The sequence below is a fragment of the Trichomonas vaginalis genome, chromosome I (genome assembly GCF_026262505.1).
Source record: "Trichomonas vaginalis G3 chromosome I, whole genome shotgun sequence".
NCBI classification, from domain to species: Eukaryota; Parabasalia; order Trichomonadida; family Trichomonadidae; genus Trichomonas; species Trichomonas vaginalis.
In genome coordinates, this window is record NC_067203.1 from 7,476,448 (window position 1) to 7,494,574 (window position 18,127).

The 18,127-nt window shown below is 29.9% G+C and overlaps 4 protein-coding genes and 4 pseudogenes across 8 annotated transcripts, besides 3 other annotated features; 4 read left to right on the forward strand and 4 right to left on the reverse strand.

Annotated features, from left to right (window-relative positions):
• Nucleotides 1–767: 767 nt before the first annotated feature.
• Nucleotides 768–2,073: a mobile genetic element.
• On the reverse strand, nt 848–1,977 carry TVAGG3_0946380 (annotated as a pseudogene). Its single transcript has one exon. A coding segment is annotated over exon 1 (1,130 nt).
• A 1,763-nt stretch (nt 2,074–3,836) lies between the features above and the next one.
• Nucleotides 3,837–4,643, forward strand: TVAGG3_0946390 (uncharacterized protein; the record flags this gene model as incomplete). The annotated part of the gene is made up of 1 exon (XM_001315685.2): nt 3,893–4,546. The coding sequence occupies one exon, from the start codon at nt 3,893–3,895 to the stop codon at nt 4,544–4,546; it is 654 nt and encodes a 217-aa protein (XP_001315720.2).
• Nucleotides 4,644–5,302: 659 nt separating this feature from the next.
• Nucleotides 5,303–5,812: a mobile genetic element.
• Nucleotides 5,813–6,947: 1,135 nt separating this feature from the next.
• On the forward strand, nt 6,948–7,373 carry TVAGG3_0946410 (uncharacterized protein; the record flags this gene model as incomplete). Its single annotated transcript, XM_001315686.1, has 1 exon — nt 6,948–7,373. The coding sequence occupies one exon, from the start codon at nt 6,948–6,950 to the stop codon at nt 7,371–7,373; it is 426 nt and encodes a 141-aa protein (XP_001315721.1).
• A 24-nt stretch (nt 7,374–7,397) lies between these two features.
• Nucleotides 7,398–8,987, forward strand: TVAGG3_0946430 (integrase core domain containing protein family; the record flags this gene model as incomplete). Its single annotated transcript, XM_051253113.1, has 1 exon — nt 7,398–8,987. One exon carries the CDS (start codon nt 7,398–7,400, stop codon nt 8,985–8,987), a length of 1,590 nt encoding a protein of 529 aa, XP_051078687.1.
• Nucleotides 7,398–15,738: a mobile genetic element.
• On the reverse strand, nt 9,989–10,754 carry TVAGG3_0946450 (annotated as a pseudogene). Its single transcript has one exon. A coding segment is annotated over exon 1 (766 nt).
• Nucleotides 10,955–11,778, reverse strand: TVAGG3_0946460 (annotated as a pseudogene). The gene has a single exon. A coding segment is annotated over exon 1 (824 nt).
• Nucleotides 13,397–14,064, reverse strand: TVAGG3_0946470 (annotated as a pseudogene). The gene has a single exon. A coding segment is annotated over exon 1 (668 nt).
• A 1,864-nt stretch (nt 15,739–17,602) lies between the features above and the next one.
• On the forward strand, nt 17,603–17,818 carry TVAGG3_0946480 (uncharacterized protein; the record flags this gene model as incomplete). The annotated part of the gene is made up of 1 exon (XM_001308521.1): nt 17,603–17,818. The coding sequence occupies one exon, from the start codon at nt 17,603–17,605 to the stop codon at nt 17,816–17,818; it is 216 nt and encodes a 71-aa protein (XP_001308522.1).
• Nucleotides 17,819–18,127: the final 309 nt, after the last annotated feature.

Genomic DNA, 18,127 nt, shown 5'->3' on the forward strand with positions numbered 1-18,127 from the left:
GAGCGGTATTGCCAAAATTATCTTTTTCATTGATATTCGCACCATTTGAAATGAGAAGTTCAATGATTTCTTTATTATTTTGTTTTGTTGCAATATGAAGAGCGGACTTTCCATATTTAAATTTTTCATTGATATTTGCACCATTTGAAATGAGAAGTTCGACAATTTCTTTACTTTTTTTCAATGTTGCATAATCAAGAGGGGTATTTCCAAAATTATCTTTTTCATTGATATTTGCACCATGTGAGATAAGAAGTTCGGCTATTTCTTTATTATTATGTTCTGCTGCATGATGAAGAGCAGATTTTCCATTATTGTTGTTTTCATTGATATTTGCACCATTTGAAATGAGAAGTTCGACAATTTCTTTATTATTTTGTTTTGTTGCATAATAAAGAGCGGTATTGCCAAAATTATCTTTTTCATTGATATTTGCACCATGCAAGATAAGTAATTCGGCTACTTCTTTACTATTATGTTTTGCTGAAAAATGAAGAGCTGTATTGCCAGAATTATCTTTTTCATTGATATTTGCACCATTTGAAATAAGAACTTCGGCTGTTTCTTTACTATTATACAATGCTGCATAATAAAGAGAGGCATTTCCAAAATTATCTTTTTCATTGATATTTGCACCCTTTGAAATGAGAAGTTCGACAATTTCTTTATTATTATGTTTTACTGCATGATGAAAAACAGATTTTCCATAATATTTTTCATTGATATTTGCACCATTTGAAATGAGAAGTTCGACTATTTCTTTACTATAGGGTGTCCAAAGGTGTGTTTAGCACAAACCTGAATACTGCGAATAGAAATAAACAAGTTACATATATATAAAGTTTATTTAAATATAATCACCATTGGATTCAATCACGCGTTCGCAGCGATCGATCCAGGCTTGAAAGACACGCTTTAAATCATCATGAGAAAATTGCTCAAATTGCTCTCTTACAAAATTTTCAAGATCATCTGGACTCGCGAATTCGCGTCCTTCAGCTCTCTTTTTTAGCGTGCCGAATAAATAAAAGTCAGAGGGTGCAATATCAGGTGAATAAATTGGGTTTGGAACAACTTTGACATTGTTTTCCACCAAGTAATTCATTACCTTATGACTTTTGTGAACTCTTGAATTATCAAAATGAATTGCAAACTTTTGTTTTTGTTGTTTGGATTTCTCAAACTCATCAGAATTGATAATTTGAGTAAGAAACATTGTCAATTAGATACTGAGCATTCATCGTATTAGGTTTTTGAAGAATATCAATTGCGATGATGCCATTCACGCCCCAAAAAACCGACAACATCATCATTGGTGTGTCAATTTTTTTCTTCGGGAATGTTTGCGGATTTTCATCCTTCGGGATCCACATGATTTTGGCTTCTGTTGCATATTGAAACCAAGACTCGTCCCCTGTTACTAAAAAGCGAAACTTCTTGGATTGATACGTACCCAATATAGAGAGGAGCTCTTTCGAAGATTGGACTCTAGATTTTTTTGAACTGAATTAAGGTTGTGCGGAACCCAACGTGTATACGCTAGTTTGTAGTTCAAATAATTGTGCAGATAATAACTGACTGTTGTACGTGGTATCTTTGTCATCTCCTCTATCTTTCTGAGTGATGCTCTTGGGTCTTCATCTAGCGCTTGAAGAATTGCTTTGATTTTTCTTTGATCCGGCGATTTTTTGTCAATTTTTATGATGGGCGCCTTTTTGTTCATGAAATGATACATCCTAACATGATACGTTACAGTGGAATAGCTAGGAGCATCCATACCGAAGCATTTTACCAATGTCTCGTAGATTTTTTTACAGTCTTTGCATTTTTTTGCAAGAGCGAGGATGTTTTCTTTATGATTCATTAAAAAAATGAAAAAAAAATCCCGCCAAAATTTCCCGCGAAACCGCCTCTTGTCTCAAAATTCATTTTATATCCCGGCATGGCGCCAAAATACAACATACTCATCATATACATATATTCATATTTTTTATTATATATTTATAATCAGCATATATCTCCTTTAATAGTCTCATATAGAGCGCTGTGCTAAACGCACCTTTGGACACCCTATATTATATTCTGCTGCATAACAAAGAAGTGTTTCTCCATAATATTTTTCATTGATATTTGCACCCTTTGAAATGAGAAGTTTGGCTGTTTCTTTACTATTAAATTCTGCTGCATAAAAAAGAGCGGTTTTCTCATTATATTTTTCATTAATATTTGCACCATGTGATAGGAAATATTCGCATAGAGATGAAATATTAAACATCACCGATTGAACAAAGCATTTGTTAATATCATTAGTTTGGTCGAAATAAACTAAAAATGATTCAAGATTTTTATATTTTCCACAATATTCTAAATCGATCTTTATATTGTGTTCATTCATCAAGAATGTAACAAAATCAATGTTATGGGAAATAATTGCATATCCCATGCATGCTTCATCTGGTTTTTGATATTTCAAACATTCACTCATGATCTCTGGATTTCCTCCTAAAAACGAAAATCTCAGACATGTTTCAGTTATTTTTGAGTTAAATTTTGTTCTTAAGAACTTGAAACAATCAACTGCTCCGTGGTAACAACATAATTCAAGAAATGAATATTCATTGTAAGAATATGGATATAATTGGCTTTTAAGTTTTTGGTCTTTATCAAATCCTTCTCTTTCAGTGAATGAAATGAATCTTTTTAGATCGTTATACATAATTGCTCTGTATATTGTATCTTCTTCATGAATATCAAGATTTTCAAATTTAGTGTTTTCGAAATTATCAGATTTGTTTAATTTAATTCCATATTCTTTGTAAAACAGGAATTTTGGAACAGTGAGAACGTTGAGAATATCTCTGACTTGATAATCATCATAAATTTGTTTGATAAGAAATAAATATGACTTTAAATAGCGATTATTAAACGGGATGAAGTTTAAAATATCTCTGATAATATCATAAGGATGCCATATCATTGAATCAATCAATTCTGTTTTGATCATTTTGTAAATTGAGTTTAATTCTTCTTCTTTTTCCGTTTTTAGCTGATATAATGCATTGCATGCATCTATATAGTATTTGCATCTACTTCGCAATTCGATGAATTTATTTGGATGGTTGTCTTGATTAGACATTAATAATTTTTGCGTTTTACAATATAAAATATCCTTTAAAGTCATTGAACAAAACACTATGTTATGCATGTGGAAAACGATTACTACCAAAGATTGAACAAATTCAATACACAGCTGAACAAAAGATGCACGATGGTAAATGGTAAAGATCTTGAATCAATATGGTAATTGTTTTTTGGTATCAAAATTTTTCATGCTTATTTGATACAAAAAGATTTGCCCATTATTTTGATAAAACCATTTGAGATATATCGCAATTTTTCATTCAAATGCACCAGATTATAGCAATTGCCTGACACACATATCCACATATGTTTGAAATCATTATATTATGAAGAACATAAAATAAGACAGCATAATTCAATAAAAAGTTTACAAAGTCATGAACAACTAGCATCACAGTGAAGAAAAATATTTACTCACCTACAGATAAGAGTAGTGCCGTTTAATTTGATTGTGGATCAATTAATTGCTATACACGTCTTAAACAATTGTCATGATTTTGTAATGTGTCTTGAATATTCGATTAATGTATTTATACTACATAGAACTATTCAATCAGGATTTTGTAAGACATCCAAAATTTTAGTCAGACAATAAAATTTTTCATCAAACAAAAAAAACTATTATATTTTGGACTAAAATATTAGTAGATGAGAAGAACAGTTTTGCCAAAATTCATAAGTTAGGTGAGGTGACCGTTAACTTTATTATATGACTATTTATCTGTCACTTTTTTGTTACTTCATTTTAACGATGAGTATCGCTTCTGAAACAAAAACATTCATTCAGAACTATATTAAAACTACAGTTAACGGTTTATCTTTAAACTCATTTTACTACGATGAGGCTACTATTATCAGATTAGATTCTAGAGGTGAATCAGTTGGAATCTATAAGGAAAAGAAAGAGATTGTTACAATTCCTAACACATCAAGAATTAGCCTTATGAGTGCACATGAGTCACCAAGTGGCGATCAGTCAATCCTTGTTCTCAAGGGTAAAATGGTTATTGGGGAAATTTCATACCTTTACGTCCAGAACTTAGAGATCAAGAAAGAGAATGGAAGATTCAAAATATTAAAGGATAGTTTAGTTACATTAGAAGCTACTGAATTTGGTAGCAATAATTTCATCATTGACCAGACAAAGAGAGAAAATAGACCAAGAAGAGAGGAACAGCCAAAGAAGGAAGAGGCCCCAAAGGCTGAGGAGAAACCAAAGAAGGAAGAAAAGCCAAAGAGGGAAGAAAAACCAAAGAAAGAGGATAAGCCAAAGAAGGAAGAGAAACCAAAGAAGGAAGAGAAACCAAAGAAGGAAGAAAAGCCAAAGAGAGAGGATAAGCCAAAGAAGGATGAAAAGCCTGCAAAGAAGCCAGATTTTAGTGAATGGCATCCAGACAAAAATTAACCATTGATCTAATAAAAATAAAGGTATACTTACTTATTATTAGATAGTTTTAATCAATAAATCTGTTTCAAAAACTTAAATATAAAAAGTAGTAGGATATGATGGGTTTTGTGACTTTTTTTGTAAACGTAAGAATTCATACAATATCGAGCGATTTTGTATCATTTTTTAACATATGAAGTAAAAAATGTATGATTCTTACGGTTTTTATTCTTACGTTTTTGAATAAATCAAGATTTAAAAAATTTTCAAAATTGTAAGACATTTACACTCAGCCCATACATAATGAAATAAAAAATAAAAATATATTTATTTATAAACCATTAAAAAAATTAAAGTTATTTTTAAAATAATTTATTTTTTTATTCTTACATAAATGACCCAACAAGTAAAACCAGATAAAATAGATTATCGAATTTTAGAGGATGGTGTTCCTGTTTATATTCAAAGATTTAAAGGGAAGCAATATTATAGAATTGTTAATCCTGAATACATAAAACATATATTTAAAAAGGAAGACTGTGAATTATTAAACGTTAATGAATATGAAACCAATAAATCAAAATTGAAATATAAATATATTGGAAGTGATGAAAGATGCAAAGATAAAGATAAAGTTTATACAGTTTCATATAATGAATGGAAAACCAATAAGATAAGAAAACATTTAGGAGATTATGGGAATTGTTCTGAATTCTTTAAATCTAGTATATACGAGAGAGTAAAAGAAATTAGAAATAATTATTTTCATGAATAAAAAATAAACTTTAAAAATTCATGTCTTACGAAAAATTAAAACTTAGTTATGTTTATTATTTTATTTTTTTATTTTGTATGAAATGAGCGTCAAAACTAACAACGTTAAAAAATTAGGATTCACAAACGAGGAAATAAAGGATATATTAGAGGAGGTGGGTTATGAAGTTAATAAATATTATTTAAGAAATTGTCAAAAATTTGCCGAGTTATTAAATGATTTAGATTATGATGGAAAAATGAATAAAGATGATGTTATAAATTTCTTATATCCCACATCTGAAGAAGAAAAACCTAAAGAACCTGATGTTTTCCCTGAATATTATGAAGAACGGATTAAAGATGATGAATACAATGAAATTGAAAGACTGAAAAAAATAAGAGATGAAATAGATGAAAAAATTAAGGAATTAAGAGAAGTTGAAAAATATAATGAAAATGAAGTAGAGGGTTTAATGAATATCCCAGCTTCAGAATCAGAAGTACAGAAATCTCATGAAGAAAGATATAAAAATTATGTCTCAGAATCAACACAAAATTTATTAGATGGTGAAATAGACGAAACACTTTCAGAAGAAGGTACTAAATTTATTCGTAAACATAAGTTACAATTTATTGATAATGAAGAATACCCCTGTATCCTGCTTTCACCACCTTTAGATTCCGAAAAATTCAAAAAAGCTCTTAAAAACGTGACATATGCAACTAATACGATTAAGAAAGAAGATCATGATATTTACACAAATTATTATTTAAATAAATGCACAGGTGTTGATAAAGTTTTTGATTTATTAGATAAAATATCAAAAGAAACCATTGGAACATATAAAATTTTATGTGATTGCGGTTTCATTGTTGAAGATACTAATAATGTTTCATATGAAAGAACAGCACCGAAGGAAGATGAAGTTGAAAGGTCTATACCATTCGTTATTAAGAACATAAAAGATATGAAAACTTATAAACATTATATTTATTCATTTATTTCAGAAAAAATGGAAGCAACCCATAAAACATCTTCTCATCATTTTATAGCTATTCATACATTCCTTTTCAAAGTTGTGAAATTAAATAAGACAGGAATTAGATTTAATGTATCAGGGTACGCATTCTTGAGTAAATTAAAATGTATTCGTCACGTCGCAGATGATAAAAATTTATGTGTTCTTAATTCATTTTATGGGCTTTAAAAAATAAACTTTATTTTTTATTTATTTTTTAATTTTTTATTCTTACATAAATGAACAAAAACGGAACAGCTAAAATGAATGATAATCAAATTAGAGCAGAAGGTAGAAGGTTATTTAAACGCTTCTATAACATTCCTGATGGTGTTAATCCTAAAACTCGTAGAAGCTATTTAAATGAAGCAATAGATGCATATGAAGGGTTTGACATTTCATCAGAAAGTGAGAGATTAGCGAGAATGTTAAATGTTAATATTGATTTCTATTATTGTGATCCTCAACCAGAAGACGTGGACATAAATAAGGTAGACTTTCCATTAGTGGAATCAATAATGATAGATCCAGAATTTGAAACAGTAAGACTGCATTAACAGGAGCACACACTAAGGCTGTATGTTGTGAAAATGGATGTTGTATGCCATTTATTTAATACAATTTAAAATTTTATTTTTAATAAAATGCCACAGAAGAGACAAAAGGAACCAAATCGATTTATACCAAATGGTTTTAACTTTCAGATTCCAAATAATCAACCACAACGAATTTTTCAAATCCCGCCACCACCACAGCATCAACGGAGAAGAACATTCACCCCTGAAGAAAGAAATTTCAATAATTTGATGCGTCAACAAAATCAAGGTTTGAGATTTTATCCGGGCAGTAATGGTATACATATAAGGCATCCAAATTTAGATAGAAGATATACCGCTGAGATTCATATTTTACCTAATAATACGGTTAATTTTGCTGGATTTTATGATCATCATCAGGAAATCTGGACTCCACCATTTGATACCGTTTTAGAAGGAGGAACCGTTAATGATGCGATTCAATATGTAAATAATGGTTTTGATACTATGATTCAAAGAGGTGGGCACCCTTAAAACATTTATTTTATTTTTATATAAATGGATAACGCAGATTTAGAAAATTTAATTGATGATTTAGTACTTAATCAAAATTTTCTTAATTATTATGAATTAAAATCATATCTCCAAAAACATAATAAAAATATAACAGGTGATGATATGGATTATTATTATCCATATTATAAAAATGAAATTTTGAAATATCATGATAAAATAATTTCTGAAATTAAAGACAAAATTAAAAATAATAAATATACAAAGGGAAAAACTAAATCACAACTTAAACAGTTGAAAGATTTCAAAAATAAAGTATTAACAGAAGAAGATATTGATGAATTATATAAATTATATAATCCTGAGCCGCAAAAGCCAAAGGAACAAAAGCCAAAGAAGAAAAAGCCGAAAACAACACCAAAAGAGAAAGTAGCAAATGTTCAACAGCTAAAGGTGCAAAACGCCCAGGTCCTTCAGACCATAAATGATGCACAAGCTTTAATTTATGATTCATTAGTTAAACCATATTCAGCCCGACTTTTAAATGAAGATCAACTTTTGGAATTCATCCTTCAACATAAACTCGAAGCGGGAAAGTATATCAAACCTTTATATACAGCATATTTAAAACAAATGAATAGAATAAATCCAGAATTAATGAAAGGAAAATCAACAACTAAAACTTCATCATCCAAAATCAAAGCAGATAAAATTAAACCACTTGCAACACCAAAACCTCCAACGGTAGTACCTCCTCCTTCAGTTAATCCTTCATCATTCACTTTATTATATCCATTTCAAACATTAAAGAAGCAAAAAGATTTTAAAAAGGATTTCAAGATATTAAATAAACCAATTGACCCGAAAATTCAACCGTTAAAGGAAAAATTTAGTCGCCCTTCATTTGCACCATATCCATATTCATACGAAATCGATCATCTGGAATATTCAAAAGGAAACGTTACTTATTTATTTGCCATTAACATTAACACTAGATATTTATATTGCATTCCGGTGAAAGGGAAAACAGAACAGGAAACAAGAAGAGCTATTCAATACTTACTAGATCATGAAAGAGTAGATAATATAAGGGGTGATGGTGATAAAGGATTTCAGGCAGCTATGATTCATTATTTCCCACAAATTAATTTTTACTTTTCATCCTCTCCATATACGTTTCATAATAAAATAGTTGATGCGGTAATGAGAACTCTTAGAGATGCGTTAGGGGTTAACGGTCAGATATACTGGGATGGAAATCATGACTCCATCATACAGCAGTTAGTATATTATTACAATAATACATGGCATAGAACTATAAACATGAAACCAGTGGAAATGAAAAATGATATTTCAAAAGAATGGGAATATATTAGAAAACAAATGGAAAGGTTAAATGATGTTAAACGTGAACAAATTAATTCGGGGCTCATGAATTTTAAACAAGGGGATAAAGTTTTGATTCATCTCGATTATGGAAAAACTGATAAATCAATGACAAAAAGAAGACGAAGATTTGACACAATAGCTGAATTTGTTAGATATATTAACGGCAATGCATTAGTTGAAGTTGACAATAAATTAATAGAAATTCCGATTTATTTTATTACTCCATTATATTTAAATAATATTTAATTTTTTTTATTTCGTAAGAAATGAGTGACAACAAAGCAGCCAAGAGTCCTGATTCAATTAAGATTCAGAGTCCAGACAATGAATATAAAAAGAAACTAAACAGAATTAAATCAAAAATATGCTATTACAAAAAGAAGCCGCAATGCGGTGGGGCTGATGCCATAAAACTAAAGTAATGAGAATGATAAAGAGAGGAAAGAAATAATCGAAAAATTAGAAACTTACCGTTCAATCCTTAAACTGAGTGAAGCAAAAATAAAAGAATTTAATAGAATAAATAAATTGATTGGAAGAGATGAATTTAATAAAGATGAATTTTTAAACTCAATCCAAATTTAATTTTTATTCCTCTTCGACAACGTCTCTTCGAGACGCCGAACCCTTCTGGGTTCTTCTTTCCATCATTACTGCATAACCGCATCTTCTCGGTTTTCGTGGTTTGTTGTTTTTAATTCGTTCTTGCATCATTTTTATCATTTCCTCCCTTGTTATGATTCGTGGTAAATTTTGAGCTTGTGGGGTATCCATTTATATAAAAATAAAATTTTGTTATCAGTTATTTTATCATCATTTTATTAAGTTCATCTTTAGTTAATTTGAATGGATTCGCTAATGTTCCACCTTGAGCCACAACACTTGCCCCGGCTAATTGTGAAGAACCTGGGATAAGTACTCCATGAAATGATTTCATTGGTATCATTAATTTAGAAATAGTTGGCTTAATTAATTTTGTCATTTATGATAAAAATAAAATTGCATAATTTAAATTTTTTTCTTTCTCATTTTCTCATTTCTCATTTTTTCTCTTTTTCATTCTGTTTTGGTTTCAGTAACTTTTCAAGTTGTTGTCTTGTCAGTAAACTTTAATTTTAACTTTGGATCAAATATTGGGTTTTCATCTTTATCTCTTCCAATAACACCATATGGTAGAATCTTCATTTATACTAAAATAAAAATTTAAATTATGCCGTTCTAAAGTTTGTGAAACAAACATTGAGCGTTCATTGAACGCGAAACCATGCATAAACTGTCATATAAGGTGGCATGTAATCTGTACCTCTTCCTGTCGTTTGTGTATATCCTGAAACGTTATGTGAATGTGTACCCGAACCGTTTGAAGTATATCCTTCATTCCATCTATTTTTATTACCGTACCAATATTTACCCCTGCTAGCGTCTCTATCAGACCATCCATCAGGAAATCCATTATTTCCATCAGGATATTCAAACGAATTAGTATAAGTATGACTATGCCAGCCCGAGTCTTGAGTGTTTAAATTAACATAATGACTATGAGCAGGTAAATTTTCGCCAGTAATCTTTTTACTTCCACCGGTTTGTTTTGAACTATTAGCACAATAGAGGAAACGATCGGTTATTTGTTGCCATGTACCGAAACCGAATACATCAGCTGGATTTGTTGAATTCATTGATGTATATATTGAACCAATGGGGTAAATCATCTCAAGAATTGTATTTAATCCATTATGAATATTGAATTTATTATATAATATTGAAACTGGGTAGAAATTAAAATGGTCTTGTCATCAATATTAACGTATTATTTTTGAAAATTGCTTTTCTAACATCTTGAAATTTTGTGATTTCAGACCAGTTTCTTCCATCACTACTGATATTTACTAAATCACCACATCCTAAAGCAATGAAATACCCATCAATATAAAATAAATTAGTAAATCTATAATTTCGAGTAAGTTTTGGAGTGAATGAATAAACCAATTCCCAACTTGGTGTTTTCTCTGGATCCTGTGAAAAATCTTGTGATAAATAAATATGTCTGTTATAACTTACAGGATATGAATAGACCATACCACCTGAAACAAGAACACAAACATTTGAAGCATAACATAAAGCTTCAATGTCTCCATCAGCTTGAAAAATTTGTTCAAATTGACCTTGTGGTATTGAATGATCTATAAATTTTATCATTTTGTAGGATAAAATACATGTTGTTAATGTAATACCACTTACTTGTATAATCAATTTCCAAATCTGATGACATCATACTAAACATATAATAATTTATCCCATCCTCACTAATGAAAATTTGATTGACTTCATAAATTAGTACCCATTTATTATTAACGCATCTAATAGGATTATTTGGATATTTAAATTTAGCATCTTGATTTAAATTACATTTGAACCATTGGATACAATCGAATGAATAACAAGGGCAAAAATCATCTCCAACCGTTATCATTCCATAAATTTACCGTTATTATATTCAACATATAAAATTCTTGGATTAATGATTGGCTTTCGTGTATCAGGATTCAAACAGATGGAGTAAATGATTCATAGTTTTTAAAATCATTTGTTTTAAAATAATAAAGCACCCAGCTGTATAAAATAAATACATGGTCACTCTATCGAAACATATCCATTCAAAAGAATCTATATCAAAGGTTTTATCTGATGATTTCATAAAATTTAAAAATGGTGGAGTAAAATAGACCTCTGATTGTTTTATTTCTTCATTAACAAATGATATATCAGCTTTCTTTGCTAACTCAGTATTAATGAATGAAATAGCTTTTTCCTTATCTGCTTTCTTCTCTAACTCATCGTTAACATATGTTTTATCTGCTTTCTTCTCTAACTCATCGTTAACATAAGTTTTATTTGCTTTAAGGTCTAAACATCCTGAAACCCATTCTGTATCAGCTTTAACTTTAAAAGTCTCCAATGTCCATTCATGATACCATTCAACCTTTTCTTTAATTTCATTATCTTTTTCATCAACATAAACCAAATTTGCCTTCTTCATTATGTCATTTAGGAAACCTTCTATGAATTCCTCATTTAAATTAAATCTTCCAATCTTCAAAACTTTAGGAAATGCATTTAATGCGTAATATCTCTGTTCTTCTGGTGGAATTGATGTTATATCATCCGTTATTCCTTTAATTTTTGAATTCATAAATAAAATTTCTTTTATATTTGATATCACTGCACCACCTTTGCAAACGAATTCGAAATGGTCATTTTTCAATACTATCTCCAAATCTCCATATTTCAACCTTTGCGTTTGTTCTGCCGTCTTTGAATTATATGCATATATGGCGTATGTAATGGTCTGAAGGACCTGGGCGCTTTGCGCCTTAAGTTGCTGTTGTTTAATCATTTATTACGATTTAAAAATAAATATTTAATCCGTTATCTCATCAGCTATTTTCTCTATTTGAAATTGCCATAATATTTCATTCATAAATTCTAAATCACAATCAAATAGGTCAGTTATTCTAAATTTAATATTTGATAAATCTTTTGAATGAAGAATAAATGAATTCCCGGATAATTGAAACGGATATGATAAAGAAAATGTGTTTAAGTTGATGGATAAAATGTTTTGTATTGATGGGTAAGAGTTAGGGTCTAATGTTTGATGTGAAAATCTCATTGGGGTATTAACTTTATCACATTTGATTAAAATGAAATTGGAACCAGTGTCAGAATACAAAACATCCCCAACATCTTTTTCAAAATTTAATATCCCCAACAATGAACGAAGATGAGGAGTACAAAATTTAATTTTCAGCGGAAATTTAATAAGGTTATTTATTTCATCAAGTTCAAAAAGTTTATCAGGTTTTGATTTAAAATTTTCTTCATACCATACGATAAATGATTCATTTAAATAACTTAAAATCATGTTAATATCCCATTTCGCTATCACATTATTTATATACATATCATACGTTTTTTCAAGGTCTACGACCCCGCCGCTATGCGGCTCATGGTCATCTTTAATAAATGATATATAATCTGAAGGGTCTAAAAGAATGGGATTAAATTTACCACTCACAGAAACGAGAGTAACATTATAAATTCCGCTAACTGTTAAATTTAATTCACAGTTATTATTCGAAATAATATTGATAATTGACATTTTTTATTACGATTAAAAATATGGTAAAGCGTTATTTTCCAGTGATAAATAAAACTAGAATAAGATTACCTCAAGAATTCATAAATTCAACGAATAAGAAATTCATTCATGTTATAAATTTTAGTGTTTTCAGAAAATATGAGTCAGTGTCATATTCATCAACAGGTTATATTTCACTTCATTCAAATTTAGTTCAATCAAACCCATATAATGACCATTTCATAAGATTTTCAGATGGTATTAAAAATGTAATTGATAGATTAAAATATGAACAGATTGACAATATCGAATTTTTGGAATTTTGGTTTAAATATCCCGATGGAAAAAAGATTGAAGTTAAAGATAAAGCTGATACTATAACAAAAACAATTACAATGACCGATCCGGATAGTGGGGAACAAAAAGAAATAAAACAAACGATAGAAACTGGTGAAAGGTCAATTATTATTGATTATGATTCAAAGGATTATTATTCGATAATGTTAATGCTTGAATATTAAATAGCCTTAACAAAGAATTTTTCAAGTGATATTTTATATTCATCAACTATTTTATTATAAATATCATTATATGTTAAATGAAGTTCAGTTGTTGTTCCGTTCTTTGATATCTTAATTGTGCTAATATCCTTTATAGGATTTATTTTTGCAACTGTTCCGCAGCATGAAACCTCATCATCTATGAAAAATTGAATCTTAACGTCTGAATCTTGAACATCACAAAGAATGGCGATAATGTGAATTAATGATTCATAAGGTAAAATAATTAAACCGGATTGATCAATTAAATTTATTATTGAATCATAATTATTAATTATTATATCACGGTAAATTTTCATTAATTCAGAATTAATGTCTATTTTATATGGGTTCTCGATGTTTGATGAAAGAGGCGGGGGTATGTTGGATAAGTGGGAATTTCAACAGGTTCTTTACCGGGTTCAGATAAAATGATTGGGTCTCCATCTTCTTTATTTTGCTCCTCCTCCTTTTTCGGTAAGTCACGAGTTAATAAATTTGGTTGAGTTGCTGACCTTGTTAATTCAGGGCTAACATTAACTTTAACATTTTGAATAATTCGTGATTTATCATCATTTACGTTATAACCAACCGTAATCTCTGCTTTTGCGTTAGTGTTCTTTTGACTAGTGAAACGTCTTCTCATTTATAATCGAATAAAAAAATATATTTAAACTTTTATTTTGCTGGAAGTTTTGAATCTATTATTCCCTGTATTTGTTCTTGAAGTTGATTTTTAGCTGGTTCATTGTAATTAATAGACCTAATATATTCATTAATTGCATTCTTATAATCATCTGATTTCTCAAATTTTCTTTTATCTGATTCCTTAACTAAATCATAAGTTAAACCTCGTTGCTGATATAATGGTTTCTTAATTAAATCTTTGAATGCTTGAGATAAAGCACCTGATGCAATTCTTGCTACTATAATTGGTTGGAATTGCTGTTTAAGTTCATCTTTAACATTTGCGAAAACTGGATCGAATAAAGCAACTTTAAAGAATTTCTTAGCTGAAATTTCAGGTCTAATATTTGCATATTGACCATCAAACTGGTTAGAATATCGTGGTAATCCATCCGGTCCCTCTTCAATAGCATTTAATTCTTCATTGAAATAAGAATATGGATTATAACGGTATGAATTAATTGGACCATTTTCACCTTCTCCAATGTATTGTTTAACAGCTTTTCCATTTTCATCAAATTGCATAGGATAACGTTCATTATATGCTTTACGTTTAGGATAATCAGTTATAGTTAATTTATAACCATTTATGACTTTAATATTACCTTGACCATCAGTAACGAAAACTTCATTTATACCATCAGGTTTTCCATTTGGACCCGTAATGTCTGCTTCGTGTGCTTCCCAATTTGGACCTTGACGTTTGCATATGCTTGAGCTTCTGGTAATGTTTAAAACGTTTCTCATTTGTTTAACATCTTTTGAAGACCAGCAACAATATGAACTAATTCTTTCATTCCATCAGGAACTTTCATAGTTCTATTCTATGCACCCTTTTTGTTGTTCCTTGTTTTAATGGAACCTGTAGAAGATTTGCTATTTCTGTCATGTTTAATTATAAATAAAAAATAAAAATTAATTATAAAAAGTTAATCAAATTTAACACCTCCTTTATTTAAATCAACTATTATTTTTCCATGTTCACCTAATTGCTGATATTGTGTGTAAAGTTCATTAATGCTCATTGGTAAATTCACTTGATAAAGCATAACGTTCAAACTGTTGACGACTAAACCCACTGAAAATGAAAAGGGTTGATAGATTTGATTTAATGTTTGTGCTTAATGCTTTGAAGTATTGAACAGCCATGAAGAATGAACACTGAATGTGTCGACATTGAGTTAATAACTGATTAAAATATGATTTCTCATTTGTTATTAGTTTTGATTTCACTGCATCATCTAGAAAATGAGTGAATGCAAAAATTCTCTATCAAAATTTGAAATAGAAAGTGTTTCAAATAATTTCATCCTGTTGTTTATCAATAATTTTATCCTCTAATCCTTTGCTTCTTGATTGTATTATATAATTCTTTATACATTAAAAAGTTTTTTAAATAAATCTTCTGCTTCTTCTTGTGATATAAATAATTGGAATTTTGATTAAATGCTTTTAAAGATTCAAATGTATCATCTGAAGGGGAACCTGAACGGTTGATATAAATTAACACATGTGAATAGGGGGAAGTGTTAGCAATAATGATAATTTGTTTTAATATCGTTAATGTTTTACCTTTATTTTGTTTACCAATTGCTGCAGTGATTGAATTTAAGTAACATTCAGAATATGGAATTTTCATTAATTTTTCCTTAGATAGAGCATTTCTATTATCACTCAATGCTTCATTAATCATATCATCTATGTATGTATTATATACTCCTGCTAATTCTTCATAAGGAGTGTATGAATTTAAAATCCATTTAATCAAAAATAAATTTATAATTTTAAACATTTCTATTCATCAATATTTCATCATATGAACTTCTATACTGTGGTGGTGTACCTGTTGGATGATATTTCAAACCTTCATCCGGTGTCCATGTCCAATATGTAGTCCTAGTAAACCAAACCTGAGGAGGATTTGTCACCTTTGAACAGTAAGTGTCATTTTCACCCTGAATGATTGGATAAGCTTTCACTTGTACTGTAACTTGTGAGTTGAAAGTTTCTAATCCATCAAAGAATATACCCGCTCCCATCACGTTGAACTGGAATAGTGCATAAGAATGAAGTTTGGTCTTTCCATGTTCTAGCTAATGGCGTGCCATCATCTGCATTCAGTGGTCTAGTTAATGAGTCCTCGTATTCTTCTGTGCATTCATTCACTCCATCTAAATCAGAAGCTTGAAGCATACGTGTAAAGAATATGTCGCCCACTGTGGTCATCGCTTGATCGGGGAAGTTTCTGGAATCTATAGTGACCTGAAGACCTCGAAGCATTGGATTTTCTAAAACTGTTCTTTGCATTGCATTCTTCGGAAATGTTAACACAACATCTGTAACATTATGAAGAGCGTATGAGAAATCTGAGCTAATACCTTCAGGAGTGATGCAACCTCCATTTAGTGAACGAACGTCAATATGTTGAGCTGGAATCATGAATGGATCTTCCTTACTGAATAAACGTGGTATTGCTTTAACTGATTCTTCAATTAAACCGTATCCTGGTGTAATGCATTTATCCTCTAAAACTTCCATCTTTGTGCATGAAATAATAACGTCATCAACTGTTGCGTCAGCAGATGTAGCGGCTAAGCTTGTAATTAATTTGGCAGGAAGTCCGATTTGTTGGAATTTGCGATCATATTTATAAACATGATTCATAATCTTTTCATAATTTTCATCAGTTATCTTTTCATAAACGTAATTTTGTAAATCAGCAACTCTTAACGGGTCAACCTGACAAAATACTAAAGTATCCCTGAAAACATAATATTTAAGAATGATATCACCAAATGATTTAGGATAATCATCGAACGCCTGAAATGCTAACAAATCATTTACCGGAATAATCATATCAAAAGTGACATCAACTTCTTCATTTGCTTTCTTGAAAACTTCTGAAGGGTCAATATATTTACCACATACTGAGTTATCATATTTTTGAACATTATTATATAACGAATGAACAAACTTTTTAACTTTCCTTTCTGATTTTGGTTTATATGTTGCAAATGCGAAAGATTCACGGGCGCAATCCATCTGAAGATAACCGGCATCACCTCTTTCGGTTTCTACTTCTAATTTTTAAAGCTTTGATATTTGATGATTTGTAACCAACGAATAAACGCATGCATTTAAAAGCGGCATCACATGTGAAAGCTTTATTTGAAACTAGAGTTGCTTTAACTTTGCGTTTAATATATGTGTCACCTAATTGGTTCACATCATGAGCCGGATTTGTAATTCTTAAATGAGCTTGTTTATCATCAAAATATGGAGCATCAGAGTCATAGCATGAACTTTCAAGTTCTCTAATAATATCTTCTACCGTCATTCTTTGCGAATATTTCATTTATCTTTTCGAATGAATGAAACACATTTCCATTAATCGGTTTAGTGTTTGGCACCAAATAGTTAGTCGTCATTTATTAATAAATAAAAAATCAAAAATTAAAGATGAAAATGAATTTTTAATTTTAATGAAATAATCAACTATGGCTGCAGGTATATTTAAGAAACTGTGGGATAGAGTAAAAAGAGGAGCGAGTAAAGTTTGGGAAACATTGAAGAAGGGGGCAAATTGGATATTTAAGAATAAAGAAGCAATTAGTGACGTTGCTGAATCAATAACACCAAAAGCTGCCCCAATAAGAGAAGTTTTAAATAAAGGAGAAAAAGTTTATCAAAGACTACAACCGATACTAAGATAAAAATAATATTTATTTATTTTTCCACTATCTACCTCCCATTTTATTAAGTATTCCTTCAGCAATTCCACCAACTGCGTTACCTGCTTGTGCTCCCATCGCTGGATTACCTGCTTTAGTACCTAATACCCCACCTATGATAGTTCCTGCCGTTTTCGCTACTGGTGCCAAAAAGTTTGCAACGGGTTTAATAATCTTTTTATAAACCCAACCCGCAGCTTTCTTAATTCCATCCCATAATTTTTTAAAGAATCCTGCCGCCATTTCTGATTTAATATTAATTAAAAAAATATATTTCATCACTTATATTCT